We start from the raw sequence: 20,292 nt of genomic DNA on the forward strand, positions 1-20,292 counted from the left end.
GGGCCGATGTTCCAACCAACTGAGCCACCCGGCAGGATCCCAGGCACTCTTAAACCACTCTCCCACAAGCCAGGCCTTGCTTCAGACACATGGCACAGGACAGGGGCATCCATTGACTGGGTTGGCATTAAACCAGCCCAGTTTGGCCTCTCCCCACCCCTGCAATGCCTGGCTCTAGGCCTGTGGTCTCGAGTTCTCTCCTTCCCCTCCCAGCCCCAGTGCTGCCCCTCTATCCAGAGCAGGGCGGGTGCTTAGTACAGATGCCACACGAATGAGGACATGAGAGCAGAAATCAGGGTCACCCAGCCAGCTGGGCTCCTGGGTGCTCCAGCTCTACATGCCGCCCATCTGCCTGCCCTCCACCCCCACCCCTACTGCACCTGATCTTCGGAAGCAGGACTGCCCATCAGCACTGCAGTGGAAGCCCCTTGGGCAGCAGTGGCGGCCATCCCCGCATGACACGGCCTGTGGGACACAGAGAGCTGCATTGACTAGGCCCTCTTACCTGGGGCGGAAGAGTGTAGGAAACATGTGAACACAGAACTGAGCCCTCCATCGAGCTAATGGTGCCCTCACCTCTGGGAAGGGGCAGCAGCTGGAGGTTCCCAAGACAGTGAGGAGGCAGGAGTGGCCAGGGGAGCAATGGGCATCAATCCGGCAGGGTCTGCCCAGACGCCTGCTCAGCGCTGTGGGCCATTTGTCCTGGGAAGAGAGGAGGGGATTATCCAAAGGACAGAGTCCGGCCCCTTCCTCGGGCCCACCCAACATGACCTTTTGGAAAACCCCAGCTGCCAGCTCGTGCCTGGGCTGAGGGCACTCACCAGGGGATTGCAGCAGCTGTAGCTGGCTCCTCCTGGGTCCAAGCAGCAGGCCACAGGGCAGAGTTGACCATCTGGGCACTGCGTTCCAGCCACCAGCCCTGTCACTAAGGCCACCAAGCTCACCAGGGTCCACATGATCCACCTGCAAAATACCAAGAGGCATCTGGCAACTAGCTTAAGTCCACGCCACCCTTGATTCTGGGGCCAGTCTCCCCCCAGGCCCAGGCCTGGGGCTCCCCGAGCCTCCCCTACAACTCCTTATCCAGGGAGGAAGCAAGATGTGGGGCCTGAGATTCGCTTCCTACATGTGTCCTGTGTGTGTGCGTCACACATGCCGGAGTGCGTGTACACCCATGAACGTGAATGCTGACATGAGTATGTGTGAATCTGTGTCCCCAACATGTGGCCTATCCTGGGTGAATGTGTAGAAATGTGGTCATGTAAGAGTCAGGAAGACTTGTGGGTTTTGTGGGTGTGACCTGTGGGACTGGGCTGCCTCTGGGGTGTGGGGGAGGCATCAGTAGTCATGGGAAGACACACTAGTGCAAGGACTGAGTCCCCTCGGAAAAAAAGCCAGGGTTTCACTTCCCCAGCTCGCCCCTCTGAATGTCTCCTTGCCTGATACTGTGTTCACACCTGCACCCCGCTAAGACCTGTTGGCAGGGGAGGGGATGTCACATGACAACATGAGAAACCACAGGGTTGGGAAACGAGAAAAGGGAAGTGGAATCTGGGCTACCCTCCCCAGAGGCCAGTCACGACCTGCTCACTGGCCATCCCCCCCTCACCAAGGGAAAGGGACACACAGGCTGGGTCGGCCTTTGAGACACTGTGTCCAAAGGGCCCTCAACACCACCAGGACCTTTCAGACTCTCCAAACATACCCTCCCTGCCCTCGCCAGTATCCGGAGCCGAAACTCAGCTGCACATGAAGAGAGACCACAAGAGCCCACTCTGGAGTCAGCAGAAGGAACCGGCTTCGGTCTCTAGGGATGGGGCGCAGCCTCTCACTTCCTAAACAACTTTCCCCCAAGCTCAGCCAGCCCCACTAGTTCAAGGGCGGGCCCAGATGTTACCCTGCCTCGAGGGGCAAAAACAGTGTTTGTTGAGCCTCTTGGGAGCCAGTCTAAGCAATCTACATTTTCCTTCTCCTTTGTAACCACCATCCAAAGTAGTAATTATCACCTTTACTTCCAAAGGAGGAAACTGAGACTCAGAGATGCTAAGGAACATGCCCACGTCATATATCAAGTCCTAGAGGTGACAGGACTTGATGGCTCCAGAGCATATGGGACCCGGGTTCATTTCTCACGGCACCATGCACAGTAACTGGGAATGAATCACAAACCCCAGGAGGGTAGAGGCCTAGGGTCCAAGCAGAGGGAGGGGACAGAAGCACCTCCTGAGCAGGTGGACCAGGCAGGGCAGAAACAGGGAGGGCAGAAGCTGCCAGGATACAGCACGGGTCCTAGTCCTAGAATTGCCACCACCGATTATATGAGAGCCTCCAAAGTTGCCCCCTCCACAGCTCCTGGCCAGGTAAGGATGAAGACGACTGGTCCTAGACCTCAGCCCCTTGCACTCTCTCCTCCACACCCACAGCTCCCAGGCAAGGGATCTACAGCTCGCCCCACCCACTTCTTGGCTTAGGCGTGCCTGCACAGCTGTCAAAGTATTCAGGTCCCTAATGACTTCTTTTCCTTCCTGGGTATCCTGAGGTTAGGAATGACAGTGTATGTGTCTACTGAATACACATGCAAGCACACACCCTCAGGACCAGAGATGGGGCAGGTGGGAGCCCAATTCCTCGCAGGTGGATTTTGAGAGGCGGCCTCTCACCCCACCCCACCCTCACGGCCCAAACAGAGAGGGCGAACCGGAGCCTCTCCAAGCCCCCATCTCTGTCATCTTCCACTAGGTGGCGCCCCCCAACTCTGAGTGTCAGAAGCAAGTGATTCCCAACATTTGAACTAACCCAACCTCGAGGCGCGTGAGCAAGGAAAAAAGTGGCTGAGAGGCGGAAGTTAGCTTCTCCCACCCCACAAGAAAGGAAGTAAGAGAGAGCCAGACGCAACCACTCCCAAGTCCTTGGAGGAGGCCAAGGTCTCCAGACTCACTTCCAGTCCTCTGCGCTCCGGGACTAGGAAGGGCGACCCTCCCGTTCCCAGGCGCCGTGGAGACGACCGACCGACCTACCTACCTACCTACCACCACCGCAACCAGACGGGGGAGGCGGAGCCGGCTCAAAAACAGAGCGGTCCCTGCTTTGCGGGAAGGGGCTGCAGCCTGCGGGAATGCGAGACGGTAGAGAAAGAGCGTCCCTTCTAATGGGGGTCACTGCCATTCTGCTTAGATCGCCACCCTTCAAAACACTCCCTCCAGTGCATCGAAAACCCCCAAAGACGATACTCTGAGCGTCTTCCCTTGCCTCCCGAAATGAACACCGGAGGAACCTCAAGCCCCCACGCCCCTGTGGCCGGGGCCTTGGGAAAGAGCGGGCGAGAGGTCTGCACCGCCGACCGCCTTACCTGCGTCCTGCTCCGCGCTCGCTGGGCAGCAGCTACCCCGCTGCTCACTGACCCGGGCCTCGCAGCACGATGCCCCGCCCACCTCCGTTTCCATTGGCCAGGCGTCCGGGCTGTCGAGCTCCCGTTGGCTACTCGTCGATGTAGGGCGGGGCCATCCTGGAAGGCCGTGCTTCTTTTCTACTCAATTCGCTCCCTCCCCCTTTTCTAGGAATCATGTGATTGGAGAATCATGTGACGGGCGCCCTGGCTTGCTCTTTGCCTGGTGCGGGCGCCGGGTGGTTTGCCCGAGGTGGACCAGCGCCCGTCTGCAGACTTTGGCAGCCCAAGGAGCTGCCCCTTAGAGTGTGCGTTTAAGGGCGTTTGCGGGATGTTCGCTTCTGGGTTTGGGACGCTTGTCCCTCCTGTTTCTAGTCTATTCAACAAACTCAGATTGGACTTCGGGCTGAAAGAGAGTTGTGAGGGCGAGGACCAACCACTCGGGCCCTTTCCTCGGGATGCTCACCGAGGGCATGGGGTGTCGGAGGGAGACAGACTCAGATTCTACCTAATTTAAGGTACACGGTCGTGTGCCGAGTGCACGGTGTGGGTAGGGAAACGGTAGTAGGTTAGCTCTAAGCGGGAAGAAGAGATTTAATTCCACCTGGGGGGCACCTTTTTGAGCTGAGTCTGGGAAGGTTTGAACGCAGGTGGGAGAAGTGGTTGGACAGGGGTTGTTGGAAAGAGCATTAGGAAACGAGACGGAAAGGGCAGCCTTGGGCAAGGCTTGAATGCCAAGTTCAATGCAGTGGGGCTTGAAGAGTTGCTGGGTGCCTGGTACAAGGCCAGGCAGGGGGATGGATGCAGAGTAGGAGTGTCTTTGTGGTTTCAGGTAGCGCTGCCTTCCAGGAATTGACATGGTTGATGAGGAGAGAGAAATGTACTACACAGAACAGGTTAGCCAACAATAGGAACCAGACTGTTTGGTGCCAAAGGGCCGAGCCCAGACAGAGGCTGGTGATGGGGGACACACCAGGAGAGAGGAGAGGCCCAGAGGAAGCCTGGTGCTGAGCCTTGGAGGAAGGAATGGAGAGTGCTGCAGGCTAAGCAGAGAGCTTGAGCTGAGGGTGAGACTGGGGTAGGGGACAAATCCAAGTCTGGGTAGGGAAGGACCGGCAGGGTTGAGGATTGGTGTGGCAGTGGTGCTCAGCCCGGGGCTAGTGAGGGACCAGACAGTGGATAAAGCTCCTGAGAACCCGGACTATTCTGCACACTGGTGATATTAGGGGCAAAAATAGAATACTGGTGGCTAGCTATAGTTATAAGAAATATTAATTATGCTCTTCTGTTCACCATGATTGCCTTGTTCTGATTAAAGAAAGGACATTCTAACCTGGCTGGACTCAGGTGTCAACCTGGGACCTGGCAGTCAACCTTGGACCCAAGTCAACCTTGGAATGCGGTCCATTCTCATTCAAGAACTGCCTATTATCTGCTCAGCTGGTATCACTCATCATTGATGTTTCTGTCTCTCTCCTCCTCCCTTCCTCTCCTAAATCAATTTAAATATATATATATATATTTTTTTTAAATGGATGCAGTGAACCTCCACTTCCTTGGAGGGTGTATAGGGCCCCTGAAGACTGCAGAACCTCCCCCTATTCCTCAAGAAACACTACAGTATCCCTACACCCTCCAATTCAGGAATCTCTCTCTCTATCTTTCTCTGCTTTTTGCTTTTAAGGAGGGAGAATCATTTTGTGATCAGGGAAGCAAAACAAAAACAAAACAAACAAACAAAAAAAAACAAAGTTCCAGAGCCACACAAAGATTTGCCCTATACGCTGAGCCCTCCCAGCCCCCTTTGACCAGGCCTTGTGATTTTTAATGTTGACAAAATCAATTGACTATAAATGTGAGGGCTTATTTCTGACTCTCAGTTCTATTCCACTAAACCAGGTGTCTGTCCTTATGTCAGTACTACACTGTCTTGATTACTATAGCTTTGTAGCAAGTTTTGAAATTGGGAGAAGTAGGAGTGCTCCAACTTCTTTTTCAATATATTTTTTTTATTATTAATTCTGAATCCCTCGAATTTCTATGTGAATTTTAGGATCAGTTCCTGCAAAGAAGACAGTTGAGATTTTGATATGGAATGCACTGAATCTATAGGTCAATTTGAGGTGTATTGCCATCTTAACAATATTAAGTCTCCCTATCCATGAATATGGGATGTCTTTCCATTTATTTATTAGTTTCTTTTTGACAGTTGTCAAGAATTTCATGCTATAAATGTTATATAGTTTACTTAATAAGTATCATGTAATGAGCTTTTATGTGTTTCCATTTTTTTTAAGTTTTTCTTTTTTCTTAAATATATTTTTATTGATTTCAGAGAGGAAGGGAGAGGGAGAGATAGAAACATCAATGATGAGAGAGAAACATTGATCAACTGCCTACTGCACACCCCACACTGGGGATTGAACATGCAATCTGGGCATGTGCCCTGACTGGGAACTGAACTGTGACCTCCTGGCTCAACCACTGAGCAACACCAGCTGGGCTGTGTTTCCAATTTTTTGAAGTTACCAATAATTATGCAATGAATATTTGTGAACAGGTATCTGAGTGCACATGGTGGGGTTAAATTCCTAAATGGAACATTGCTGGGTGAAGGGTCTGCATATTTGAAATGTTTATGACAACTTGCCTTAAAATTTTCCAACTTACACTCTCAGTCATGGTGTTTGGGGGCACTTATTTCCCATTTACTCACCAACTTTGGATATGCCAGTTTAATTTTTTTTTTTTTAGCCAATCTGTCAAAGATATTCCCTGGTTGTTTTATCAGCATCTCCTTGATCTCTAGGGAAACTGAGTATTTGTGCATATACTTATTCTGTTTATATATTTCTTCTGTGAATTGCCTGTTCTTATCTGCATTAGTCAGGGTTCTCCAGAGAAACAGAACTAATTGCTTGTGTACGTAGAAAGAGATTTTCAAAGGAATTGACTCACATGATTATGGAAGCTAGCAAGTCCAAAATCTTCGGGGTAAACCAGCAGGCTAGAGACTCAGGGGAGCAGATGGTGCAGATGAAGTCCAAAGGCAGTCGCTGAAAAATTTCCTCTTAGAGAAGCCAGTTTTTTTGTTCTATTCAGGCCTTCAACTAATTGGAGATGGCCCACATTATGGTGGGCAATTTGCTTCGGACAAAATTTATCTCTTTATATATTCATCTCATCCAAAACAGCCCTGACCAGTTTGGCTCAGTGGCTAGAGCGTCGGCCTGTGGACTCAAGGGTCCCAGGTTCGATTCCGGTCAAGGGCATGTACCTTGGTTGCAGGCACATCCCCAGTAGGGGCTGTGCAGGAGGCAGCTGATGGATGTTTCTCTCTCATGGATGTTTCTAACTCTCTATCCCTCTCCCTTCCTCTCTGTAAAAAATCAATAAAATATATTTTTTAAAACAAAACAAAACAAAAACCCAAAAAGTTGACCGATAAAACGATCTCATTATCCTTTGTTCATTTTTCTACAGCTTGTCTTTTTCTTATTGAACTGTGGAAGTTCTTTATACATTCTGGATATTATATATGTTACAGATGTTATTTGTCTTTTATCTTTGTTTATGATAACTTTGTAGTCAGGAGTTGTGTTATTATTATGTCATCGGAAATCTAGCAATCGATCTTTTCCTTTGTAACTTCTGACCCCCACCCCCCTCATCCTCCCACTCCCTCACCCACCCCCCACCCTCACCCCCCACTTAAGAATGTACAGCTATGTGCTTCCTGGTCCAATTCTATTCCTGCTGTAGCCCCAGCTGAACTGGACCTCAGATGCCAGTCCTGGGCTGGATTGAGGACCACAAGTGACAGGAAATGCCACTCAGGAGCCCCTGGAGGTGTCCCTCTGGCTAAGAGGTTCCTCCTGTGCAGTCCCAGGGCTGCCTTCAGAGGTAGTGGTCTGGGTAAAGGGTTGGGGAGCTCCCCTCTCACTTCCTCATTCCGCTTCCCTCAGCCTCTCCCTGCGTCTTCCAGTCGCCTCTGCAGGGTTTTCTTCGTTCAGAGAGACCACTGTTCTGCCCCCAGAGTCACAGCTGCCCCAGAGCTGGGGCCTCTCCCCCTGAGATCTTGGGTTGTCAGATAAAACATAGGATGCCCAGTTAAATTTGAATTTCAGATTAGAAACCCTTTTTTTTAAAATATATTTTATTGATTTTTTACAGAGAAGAAGGGAGAGGGATAGAGAGTTAGAAACATCGATGAGAGAGATCGATCAGCTGCCTCCTGCACACCCCCCATTGGGGATGTGCCTGCAACCAAGGTACATGCCCTTGACCGGAATCGAACCCGGGACCCTTCAGTCCGCAGGCCGACGCTCTATCCACTGAGCCAAACCGGTTCGGCAGAAACTCTTTTTTTAGTATAAGAAGGTCCCATGCGATATTGGAGACATACTTACACTTAGAAATTACTCATGGTGTGTCTCAAATTCAACTGGACAGCTTGAATTTTTATTTGCTAAATCCGACAGCCCTGAAGACTGAGGTTGGAGTGGGGGCACGGAAACAGCCTCTCCCTCCCATCCCCTCCTCCTTCCCCTTCCTGCCTGACTCACCTCGGGATGAGCAACTGTTGCCCCAGTTCCCGAGGCGCCTGCCCTCCCTCATCATCAGGCACCTGACTGGTGCCTGTGGGCAGGCCCTCCCGTCTGTCTGGTGGGTGTGGGGGCGGGGGTCTGAAACAGGCCAGCGTCCTGGCTGGAGGCTGTGGAGGGATATTTGGCAGCAGAGGTACTGGATAAAGTCAGGCGACCTGGGTTCCTGCCCCAACATAGACTGTGAGCTTTTGCAGTGCCCTTGGGCAGGCCTCCTTCCTTGTTGCTGTTTTTTCATCAATTATTATTTTTGCCAAAGTCTGACCTACAAAGAAAATTTTAGACAAATTATCACACGAAGTAGCACTCTTGTCCTCTTTCCTTTCCTGCTCTAGACATCCACTTTCCAACTTTTCAACAGTTTCTCCTGCATCTGTAAATCAGTGTGCGGCTGAGAATTCTTGATTGGCCTCTGGCCTCAGTGTGTTCATCTGGGCAGTGAGAGAGCGTGACCCTGCTCCGTGCCAGCTGGGAGGTTCAGAGTCTACAGTGAGCTGCCGCCACTCCACCCGGCCCTGAGGGCAGGCCCATATCTCTGCTTGAAGAGTGATACTGGATGGTATCTTTCAATCCAGTTGTGAGGTATGGAATGCAGGGTGGGGGTGGAGGGAAAGGGGAGGGGTGTGTGAGGAAGGGGAAGGCAGGTGGGAGAAGCCTGGGAGGGGAGTCCTTTCCTTGGCTCTTCCCAGGCCCTGGCTGGAGGGGCCTGCCGGGTTCTCCGCCCCTGATGCTCCCTGGAATCACCTGGGGAGCGTTTGTAGCCGCAGAGGGTCTGATGTGCAGGTCTGCGGGCCCCTCCTCTAGCTGAACACTCCCCACCCCCGCTTTGCAACGGGAACCTGGAGCTGGTGAGGAAATCCTCTTGGCCCCTCTTCCTCTTACAACGATGGGATTTGGCTTATTCTCTGCCTCGTTTCCCCATCTGTACATTGAGGCCACTGACAATGAGGCCCTCCCCTCCACGGCCCTAGCACAGGATCTGAGACAAGTACATGCTTGTGGAGGGGAAGTCCCAAACGTCTAAATGCAGGATCGATTTCAAAGAACTGACATGTATAGTTTTATTCAAATTCATAAGAGCTTTAATAGGAGGAACTTACACACACGGGCAAAGCAGCTGCTTGCTGCCAGGGGTGGCCGGCTGTGCATAAATCCACCCCTCCCAGGACAGGGTCTCTTTTTCATCGGGGTTAAAAGCATATGGTGGGTCGTCACAGACCACCAGTAGGAACGGTGCATTTCTGAATTAACCGATAACACCAGGCAGTTTTCCACACACGATATGCATTCATTAACCCCTGGGGCCTGACCTTTCTCTTTGCGCAGCATTCTGGCTTTCTGGGTTGTCAGCCAAACCTGAGGCTACAGAGAGTTAAACAGTCACAGGTTAAGCCAGCCGTGAGCAAACTACGGCCAGCGGGCCCGTTTGAAATGAATAAAACTAAAAAAAAAAAAAAAAAAGGACCGTACCCTTTTATGTAATGATGTTTACTTTGAATTTATATTAGTTCACACAAACACTCCATCCATGCTTTTGTTCCGGCCCTCCGGTCCAGTTTAAGAACCCATTGTGGCCCTCGAGTCAAAAAGTTTGCCCACCCCTGGGTTAAGCCCAGGCCGGTTTGGCTCAGTGGATAGAGCGTCCCAGGTTTGATTCCGGTCAAGGACACATGCCCAGGTTGCAGGCTTGATTCCCAGTAGGGGGCGTGCAGGAGGCAGCCGATCAATGGTTCTTTCTCATCATTGATGTGTCTATCTCCCTCTCCCTCTCCCTGCCTCTCTGAAATTAATAAAATATATTAAAAAAAATAAACAGTCACAGGTTAAACAGAGTCCATTATTTCCCAGATGCCTTTGCTGCTGGAGACATATTGCATCTCTGAGCTCCCCTACCGCACTCAGTAATGAAGCGGCCATCATTGTGGTGATTCCTCCCCTTGGGCCCTCCCAGAAACCCCTCCCCCATTCCCTCCCCCCACACACACACCTGGTAGATTGCCCACCTGTCCCTGGGCCCACCTCGCCCCTCCTCCCTAGCCCTGGCATACATGTCCCTCCTCCTAGAAACCCACCTGGGTCCCCCATGTGGGTGCCTTTCCCATTCTGCTGACCTGATGTCACCTGGGGCAATTTGCACCCGGTCCATTTCAGACTCCTGTGCAGGGCACCCCTCACACTGGGACTGTCGGGCTCCCTTAGCCAGACAAGGGCAGAGGTGGCGGGAGAATCAATCCCTCAGCGATGGGGTCAGGTGCGGGGAGACACAAGATGGGATGGGTCTAGCTGACTTCTCCCACCCAGATGTGGGGGCATCTGCCTCCTACAGGAGAGAGACAGCATTTTGCCTGGTTAAAGTGTCAGTTTCTTATGTTCTGAGGGCAGTGGGTGATCAGTGGGGGCAAAGACTGATCCCAGGGAGTCTCCAGGAAGCCAGCGTGGCCTCCAGGACAGGCAGGTGGCAAGTGGCAGCAGATGGCGGGGGATGAGAGTCAGCTCTTTCCTGGAAGCCTGGACAATGGGCTGGGATCTGAGCAGCAGGCCCGCGTCACTGCCTGCTGGTCTCAAATTCCAGCTCTGCCTCTTACCAGCTGGGCGACTTCGGCTTATTCTTTGACCCGAAATGCCCAAACTGTCATTTCCTCCTCCATCACTCCTATATTTGAAAGAATTTTGGCAACCAAATTGCATTTACTCAGAGATAAGGAACTCATTTTTCTGTTAAAATCGACAAACTCAGCCCTGACCGGTTTGGCTCAGTGGATAGAGCGTCGGCCTGCGGACTGAAGGGTCCCAGGTTCGATTCCAGTCAAGGGCATGTGCCTTGGTTGTGGGCATATCCCCAGTAGGGGGTGTGCAGGAGGCAGCTGATCGAGGTTTCTCTCTCATTGATGTTTCTAACTCTCTATCCCTCTCCCTTTCTCTCTGTAAAAAACCAATCTAATATATTTTAAAAAATAAATAAAATCGACAAAATCAATGATATAAAATCAGACCCCACTAGAGTGAACAAAAGAAAATTCAGCCAAGCCCATCACGGGGGCTCAGGTCTGACAAACACTTCCAAGCTCCTCCAGGGTGCAGGCCCTGCCCTCCCGTGTCCCTCCCCCGGAAGGGGTGGCCTCTGGTCCAGGAAGGCTGGGGGGGGGGGGGGGTTGTTGATGGCCCAGCCAGTGTCATGCCTCCTGATGGGTACAGAGAGCACCCTTCCCCACCCCGTGTCCTTTTCTGAATTTGAGGATCCCCCTGAGGGCACTATGCCCCTGAATGGTTGCTCCACTGCTGGTCAACTCCAGAAGTTGGAGCCCGGCTTTTGTCAAGGGCAGCAGCCGAGAGGGTGGGCCTTAGAAGGGGAAGGACAGCTTGGGGTGTGGGCACTAGTAGTTGATCCTTGGAGCTTGGGCTTTAATGAGCTGAATCAGGACGATGTATTGCATGCCTGCTCTGTACACATCACTGAGTTCTTACAGCAACACTGCAGCCCTAGCCGGTTTGGCTCAGTGGGTAGAGCGTTGGTCTGCAGACCAAAGGGTCCCGGGTTCGATTCCAGTCAAGGGCACGTACCTCGGTTGCAGGCTCCTTCCTGGCCCGGCACCTGGTCGGGCCTATGCAAAAGGCAACCAATAGATGTATTTCTCTCACATCGACATTTCTCTCTGTCTTTCCCTCTCCCTTCTGAATATCAATGGACGGATGGGGATTAAAAAACAAAACAAAATACTGCTGATTATGATCTCCATTTCACCGATGTAGGAGACGCTGAGGGTCTTGTCTCCCAGCTATTAAACAGTAGTGTTGGTAACTGAGTCCATGTGGGTCAGACCCCCAGAGCTTTGCCCACAACACAGTCTCCCCTGAATACTGACAACAGCTCAGTTCGATCCTCCCCAGCCCACCTCGAGCTTTCCTGGCCCTTCTCCATGCAGGCTCCCTACAGGTCAGGAGCTGTCTGCTCCAAGATTCAGTTTCCTCATCTGTAAAATGGGTACAAAGTAACTCCCACATGCCCTCTCCATGGTCATGTGAGATTCAAATGGGATAATGGATGTGAAGAGACCTTGTGAACTGGCACATTAAAAAAGGGAGGAGCCCTAGCCGGTTTGGCTTCTTACTGTGTTAGCCTGAGGACTGAAGGGTCCCGAGTTCGATTCCGATCAAGGGCACCGAAGGGTCCCGAGTTCGATTCCGATCAAGGGCTCATCCCCTGCCCTGGTCTGGGTGTATGTGGGAGGCAACAGAAGGATGTTTCTCTTTCTCTCGCCCTCCCTTCCGCTCTCTCTAAAAATCAGTGGAAAAATATCCTCGGGTGAGGATTAACAAAAAATAAATACGTAAAAAAGGGAGGAATTGTTTTAGGACATTAAAGGGGTTTCTCTTGCTAATCTGATAATCTGTCTCTGGAGACAGCCCTCCCCACCCAGCTCTGAGGGGTCAAGACAGAGTCATGTCCAGGAGCCTGAGGAGAAGCAGCTGCAAGGAGGGTGGGAGAGGAGGAGGGAACCGGCCTCTGGAGCACCCTTTCCCTTCACACATCTCATCTGTCTAAACCAGGGGTGGGGACCGTGAAATCCTTTGGTCTGGCCCTGCCAAGGCATTAGGGGTGAGTTAATTAAATGTTTGACCAAACATAGCAGGCTAACTTTTAAGTTGATCATTTTGTACGGCCCCCAAATGACGTTATAAATACCCAAATGGCCATTGGCAGAAAAAAGGCTCCCCACTCCTGGTCTAAACCTAAAGCTCTCAGCAGTCCTGGGAGGGAAGTAGGACCAGAAATATTATTTTATTTTTATTTTAAAGATGGCGAAACCAAGGTCCAGAAAGGAGACAAGCTCCCCCAGTGAGTCAGCAGGGAAATCTGTAGTCACATGCCCTCCAGGAGACTTTTCTCAGCCTCTTATCTTAGGATGAGATGCTTGCTGGTTTACATGTTATCTGTGTTTTCAAAAAGTGGGTCCTGCTAATGTCTACGATTCACACTGTGCCAGGTTCTAAGTTCTCCCGTAATCGCTGACACAACCTTGCCAGGCGAGTGCAGTTATCATCCCGGCTTACAGTGCGAGAACAAAGACTCAGGGAGGTTCAGCAACTTCACTGAGGTCATGCGGTTAAAAAGACATGAAGCCAGGAATTGAAACCATCACAGTATTTTTCCATGTAAATTACTGTGACATCCGCCCCTCATCTGAGCACTTCCTTTCATCCCAGTCTGCTCCCTCCTCCCTTCCCTTCACCTTGAGTTAATCTCCGGCAATGTTCCCTGACCCCCTAGGTCTCCCTTTTTTAAGGCCATCTCAGGCCTCCTCTATCACCGACCTGTCCTGCTGCCCTCACAGATGTCACTGCTGTCTCCGACTGTCTTATTTACTCATGTGTTTGTGTCTCCTGCACTAGAAAGTGTGAGCAGGGACCTGTGTGGCTTGTTCTCTGCTGTCGCCAAGTTTCTACAACAGTATTTGGCGCACCATCAAACACTTGAAAATTAAAAAGAAAATAAAGAGAGAGAAATGCTCAATAAATCAAAAGAGAGATCAGAGTGGGAGGCAGAGAGAGAGGGATAGCCAAGCCTTTGGTCCAGGCCCAGCTGGGATAGCTCCTCCTGGGTTTGGATCACGGTGACCGGGGCTCAGCCTTGGCATGGCCACACTGGTCAGGTGGCCAACATACTCCAGGCAGCCTTGGTCGAGCTAGCAAGCAGAAACTGCATCCCCAGACGCAAGGGCACCACATGGGACTGACGGTGCTTGGTGAGCTCACAGTCCTTCTGGAGGACCTTACATGCTCGCCTTAAATACATTTTCAGAAATTAAATTCAAAAACAATATAATGTTCATATAAACAATGTTTTAGACATCTTATAAACTTCAGATAGTGTGTAATATTTATACATATAATATGCCGTATAAAGTGTTTTTCACATCATATACCGTATAAATCAGCGGTTCTCAACCTGTGGGTCGCCACCCCTTTGGGGGTCAAATGACCCTTTCACAGGGGTCGCCTAAGACCATTGGAAAACACATATATAATTATATGTTGTTTACAGTAGCAAAATTACAGTTATGAAGTAGCAACAAAAATAATTTTATGGTTGGGGGTCACCACAATATGAGGAACTGTATTAAAGGGTCGTGGCATTAGGAAGGTTGAGAACCACTGGTATAAAGTCATATAGAGGAAAAATAAAAAGAAAGTAATTTAAAGTAAAATAAGATGGCCGAAACCGGTTTGGCTCAGTGGATAGAGCATCGGCCTGCGGACTGAAAGGTCCCAGGTTCGATTCTGGTCAAGGGCATGTACCTGGGTTGCGGGCACATCCCCAGTGGGAGATGTGCAGGAGGCAGCTGGTCGATGTTTCTCTCTCATCGATGTTTCTAACTCTCTATCTCTCTCCCTTCCTCTCTGTAAAAAATCAATAAAATATATTTTAAAAAAAAAGTAAAATAAGATGTATCTCTGTATGTGACAGCTCAGGCTCTGCTCCCGCTCCGTGGGAGAACAGAAGCTTGCGAATGCACAGGAATCACTGGTGTTGGAAAAGCAGAGACATAAATGGAGACTCGCGCTGGAGTGTCATGTTAGCAACTCAGCTGGCAGGGGCCAGGTGGCCCCAGGGGCACAATTTTCTAAAATTGTGAATGAGCCTTGATAAGGTTTTAATGGACACAAAGTCAAATCTTCCCTAGGGTGGCATGGTGGTTTTATTCCTGGGAAATTCAATGCACTTTAAAAAGCATTTAGAAAAGATGTGGGTGGGCTGGCCAATGTGGCTCAGTGGTTGAGCATGGACCCCTGAACCAGGCGTCACAATTCGATTCCTGGTTCGATCCCCAGTAGAAGGCAGCCAATTAACGACTCTCTCTCAGCATTGATGCTTCTCTCTCTCTCTCCCTCTCCCTTCCCCTTTCTCGAAAATCAATAAAAACATAGGAAAAACGAAAGCAAAACCAAAAAAAGATGCGGGAGAAATTGACCCAGCTTCCCGGTCAGGTCACGAACAGGTTTCCCACCCGTGTGATTGTCCAGAAAGACAGGGGGAAGCTGAGAGGTGTGCGGGACAATTCCCTGATGTGTCAGACTGTCCTGCCCGTGGTAGGGCATTTAGCACACCTATCCTGCCACCTGTCAAATACCAGGGGCCCGGTCAATGCTCCAAGTGTCCCCTAGGGGGCGGTAGCGCCCCGGGCCAGAACAACGCCTGGCACTTTCCCGGCGCTCTGCTTTAGAACAACCCTGCCTTTGAGCCCGTCCACATCATGGTGTGGAGATGTGCATCCCCTTCAGACGCGTGGAATTCCATAGCATTCTGCTGGTACAAGCCAGGCCACCAGAAAGGTAGAGGCCTTCCGCACATGTGCAGGCCGAGGGTGGGGGAATTCTGAGAAGTGGCCCGCCCCGGTCACAGCATTTGGGCAGTCGGAGTTTGGATAGTTGTGGCCAGAAACTGCCTTCCAGGCAGGTAGCTAGTGAGAGAGCTGGTCCAGAGCTCCGGGAGTCAGCCTGGAGGGGGGGGGGATATCAACGCCGAAAATCTTAACCAGGACCCTTCCCCTCTGAGGGTCACCTGCTCAGACCACACCCAGGCCCCCCCCTAGTAAAGCCTCGGGTGTCCAGAAACGCCCTGACTCGCCTTCTCAGGCCTTTCCCTAGACGGGCTGATCCTGGCTACGATATTATTTATTTTCTTTAACCTTCAAAACAGACAGCTTCCTTCCTCTTCTGGTTCTATAAGCAGTACAGGGTGGGGCAAAAGTAAGTTTACAGTAGTGAGTACAAGAAACATAGTTTATTTTTATTTTTTAATATATTTTTATTGATTTCAGAGGGCGAGGGAGAGGGAGAGGGAGATAGAAACATCAATGCTGAGAGAGAATCATTGATCAGCTGCCTCCTGCACGAGCCGGCAACCTGGGCACGTGCCCCCGGCTGGAATCGAACCTGGGACCCCTCAGTCCGCAGGCCGACGCTCTGTCCACTGAGCCAAACCAGCTAGGGCGAGTTTATTCTTGTCTTACTTATTAATTTTTGTATTACTTTCCATAGGAACAACTTTTAAACCTACTTTTGCCACACCCTGTATGTATGTATTTCGGAGGGGGAAATCCCTCTTCCCACCAACTTTTTATTTTGAAAACCTTAAAAACTTCAGGAAAAGTGTGCAGGAATGGCACAATAAGCATCTACATACCCCTTCACCCTGACTCCCCAGTTCACATGTTGCTACATTGGCATTATCTCGTGTGTGTTTTTCTGAGCCATTTGGGACTAAGTTGCTGACAGTCAGCCCTAAACATTTCAGTGTGCATTTCCTCAGAACAAGGATGTTCTCCTACAAAACCACAGTGTGGTGATAAGAAATTTAACATTGATAAAGTAATGTCTACTCTACAGGCCTCATTCGATTTCCTCTAGTTGTCCTGTAAAGTCTTCTATCGCTCCTCCCCCTCCCTGACCTCAGGCTTCAATCAAAGACCAGACCTGCCATTTAGCTGTGAGCCTGGGTTGGATTTCTTCTCTTGGGCTCAGCTTGGGCTCAGTGGTCCCCAAACCCTTGGCCCTGCCTCCGGGAAGGCAGCTGTAGGTGGAGACAGGGCTGGCCCTGAGCTCAGAGGTGTTGGTGGGATCCACAGGAGGGAGCCCAGCCTTACTTCAGCCCCATAAATATTTTCCTGGGCCTTGAAGATGCCGGCTGGGGGGGATACTGCCCCTGCCCCAGGGCTGCCCTGGAAGATTCGGCCTCATCATAAACTACCTTCTGTTTATGTGGCTCTCCCAGTGCTGGGCAAGGACTGGCCCATCAGTCCCCACTAGGACCCCTGGGGCTGGTACCATTTTCTCCCTTTTTACGGTTGAAAGGAGTTTCTGTTTTCCCTTCTGATGAGGAAGCCAGTGATGGCCACGTGGGGCCACATGATAACTCTGGCAGGACCACTGGTGTGACCTGTGGCCAAGTCAGCCGGGACAGTGGCCGCCTCCTCCTCCTCTGGGCTCCAGGCTTGCTCCTCTGGGCGGCAAGTCTAGCCAAGGCTCTAGAGCAGCCGTGGGCAAACTACAGCCCCGCGGGCCAGATCCGGCCCGTTTGAAATGAATAAAACTAAAAAAACAAAAAAAGACCGTACCCTTTTATGTAATGATGTTTACTTTGAATTTATATTAGTTCACACAAACACTCCATCCATGCTTTTGTTCCGGCCCTCCGGTCCAGTTTAAGAACCCATTGTGGCCCTCAGTCAAAAAGTTTGCCCACCCCTGTTCTAGAGCTTCATGGGCATCTCAAGGCTCCGGCTGCACCCTGCGGCCACCATGATCATCCTCGGGAAATGCCCCCACTGCTGGTGATGTCTTCTAGAACTCCTCCCCCTCCCTGAACTCGGGGCTCAATCAAAGGCGCAACTTGGCATTTAGCTGTGAGCACGGGTTTGGATTTTCCCTCTTGGGCTCAGGAACCTCTCCCACCTGCCCAGACTACTGCCCCCGCATGTGCTTTCGTCACACCAATGATGCCCCAAGGTTTCTCGGCCTCGAAGCATTCACCTGTGGGGGAAGGCAGGGACGTGATCTGCTCAGCTCTGGGCCCCCGACAGGGGCCACAGAACTGTTTGTGGAGTCTTCACACGGCTTTTACAGACATGACTTTAGCCAAGAGTGTGTACCTTCGGCAGGACAGGGGACATCGTTTCTATTTTCAGATGAGGAAACTGAGACGTAGCAACAAATCTCCAAGGCATCCTATTGCAAGAAGAAACCCAGACATGAAGTGCAAGTCCCTCATTCTGCTTTGGGGGAGACAGGCTCGGAGGTCACTCGGTTTGATCCCTGGCTCTGCTGCTTTGCAGCTGTGTGATCTTGAATCTGGGAAGGAAGGGGTATGAGGAGTGATAACTATCTGTGCCTGCATTTGGAGGTAGAAGTAGGACCAGAAACAGAACCTGGTTGCTCTAAAGACCCTTTCCTGAACTTTCCGTGCCACAGGTTCTGGGAAGCAATCAATCATAATAAAAATAATAGCCAGTGAGTGCTTGCCAACAATGGTCTAAACATTTTACAGCCACTAATTCATTAAATCCTCACCTAGGTCCTGTGAGGTAGGCGCATTATTGTCCCCATCAGCTCGTTTTGTCAATGGGGAGAGTAAGGCTTCGAGGCATTAAGGCACTTGCCTGCGGTCACACAGCTGCTGCAGGAGGAAATTGGAGCCAGGTTCTTGCCTCCCAGGTGCTCTGATCTTGAAGCCGACAAGTGGTGCTGCCAGACACACGCTGTATTTCCTGGGGTTCCTGGGGCCTGAGGCCTGAGCAGATGAAACAGACGAGCGGTCAGGGCGGGATCAGAGCCCTGGGTTGAGAATGAGGTGGGGTGGGAGCTGCTCTGGACTCCGGCAGGCGGCGGTTTGAATTCTGGCTCTTTCCCTTGAATGGCTTTGGTGCGATTTGACCTCTGGAGTCTCCGTTTTTTTTTTCATTTGTAAAATGAGAAATTGCACGAGAGGAACCTGGGTTCTGCTTCACACGAGACGAGAGTCATTACACGGAAGAACCTCAGTTTCCTCCTCTGTGAAATGGGGAGAGTAATCTCTGGGCTGGTGGTTGTGTAACTAACTGTTGGGGTAAACCGTGCCTTTGAGGCTGTAAAGGACCTTAGTAGAAGCCACGTTTTCTCCTGAACCGACAGTTTATACAATGATTTTGTCATATTTCAGACCTCAGCTTGGTTTGGGAAGGAGATGGAAAGGGCGCCCTCCCTCCGGCCCTTTATTTTATTTTCCCTTATTTATTTTATATTTTATTTTATTTTATTATTTTTATTTATTTATTTATTTATTATTATTATTATTATTATTATTATTTTTGGTATAGCAAAGGTGGAGATTTATTGAAGAACAAGTACTGACTTCCATGGGGGGAGAGGGAAGAGTCCCATGGAATGGACTCCCATGTAGGGAGGGGAAAGGGTCCCTTATATTTTATTTATATATTCGTTTTCCTCCGGCCCTTTAGACGAGCGGCCCCTTCACCCGTCACGCTGGCCTTCTCCACGCCCCCGGAGTCGGGCTTCCCAGCAGTGGGAGATCGCGAAGCCTTTTCGCAGGGAAAGCTCATGGTCGGCCCCTGGGGACCCACGTGCTCGCCTCGCGGGCGCCGGCTGGCTGCGCCGCTTCTAGGTCTCGACCCGACCATTGCTCGGAGGCACCTTACGTCAAAGCCACGGCCAGCCCTTCTTAAAGGCACAGTCTCACCAGGCTGCACAGGAGTTTTAAAGACGAGGCAGGTGGTAGAGTTGCCCGGGGAGAGAAACGTGTCTCCCTGACAAGTGGGATCAGAGACGTAGGCCCATCTGCCACCCCGCGAGGCAGGGTAACCTGGCCGGTTCCAATCCCGAGCCCCTAACTTCGAGCCTCAGTTTCACCAGCTGTAAAATGGGGTGAATAATAACCAACTTCTAAAAGATTGGAGACTTAGAAGATATAACCGTGTGAGAGTGACCAACACGAAAATGCCGGTCCTCTTCTCCCTTATGCATCCTCTCTCGTCCGAGGCCCAGAGCGGCGCTGAAATGCCCCAGGTCGCGCGCAAGTGGGACGGAGCCCAGGTTAAGCCAGGTTGGCCCCGGGCTCCCCGCTTCCGGACCCGCCTTTTCTCTGTCCAGCCTGCCAGCTCGTCTAACCCTATTGCGCACAAGCGCACGGAACCCCCCAGGTTGTCGAGTGGTTTTGGAGCCGAGTCTCAACCTGTCACATGGGGATGATGCTGGTTCCTGTCTGATGCGGTCGGTCCCCGTGAAGCTATGAAAACCCAGCCCTGCGGGCAAATGCTCGCCATCACTCTCCGATTGTCCGCGGCTTTGGGACTGATTCAAACCGCCTCCGCCCCCCCCCCCGCCCCCCGCCTCCACGCAGACGAAGCCCCTGAGGAAGGGGGCGGCCTGAGGGAAATAAACAAAACAATACAAATATATAACTGACTTAAGGACACTTCACCAAACAGGATATATACCATAGATCTCACACTAAAGAAAATAAAAAGCACACAAAAGCATGCTCAGCATCGTTTCTCATGAAGAAAATGAAAATGTAAACTACAGAAAATATTCAACTGCAAAGCTATCAGAATGGATTAGAGTCCCCAAAACTGAAAGTGCCAAATTTGGGAGAGGATGAGAAACTCTCCTTCATTGTTAATAGGGAAGAAAATGTTACAGCCACTTTAGAAGAAAGTTTGCTTAATTCTTATAAAGTCCAAGAATGGACTTGCCATTCGATTTCAAAACCCTAGTCGTCAGTTTTATCAAGTGAATTTGAGGTCCATA

The 20,292-nt window shown here is 50.9% G+C and overlaps 1 protein-coding gene across 1 annotated transcript in view; it reads right to left on the bottom strand.

The window, feature by feature from the left end:
* Positions 1–3,418, bottom strand: part of GRN (granulin precursor) — a 6,780-nt gene extending 3,362 nt beyond the window's left edge. Inside the window, exons 1-4 of the mRNA XM_014458776.2 lie at positions 3,350–3,418; positions 822–963; positions 577–702; positions 381–465 (exon numbers count right to left, since the gene is read on the bottom strand). Of these exons, the coding sequence (XP_014314262.1) occupies positions 381–465; positions 577–702; positions 822–956 (346 nt within the window). The 5' untranslated portion in view covers positions 957–963; positions 3,350–3,418. The remainder of the gene's footprint in view (positions 1–380; positions 466–576; positions 703–821; positions 964–3,349) is intronic.
* Between the last annotated feature and the right edge of the window lie 16,874 nt (positions 3,419–20,292).

This window comes from Myotis lucifugus, unplaced genomic scaffold (assembly GCF_000147115.1).
Source record: "Myotis lucifugus unplaced genomic scaffold, Myoluc2.0 scaffold_100, whole genome shotgun sequence".
In the NCBI taxonomy this organism is placed as follows: domain Eukaryota; kingdom Metazoa; phylum Chordata; class Mammalia; order Chiroptera; family Vespertilionidae; genus Myotis; species Myotis lucifugus.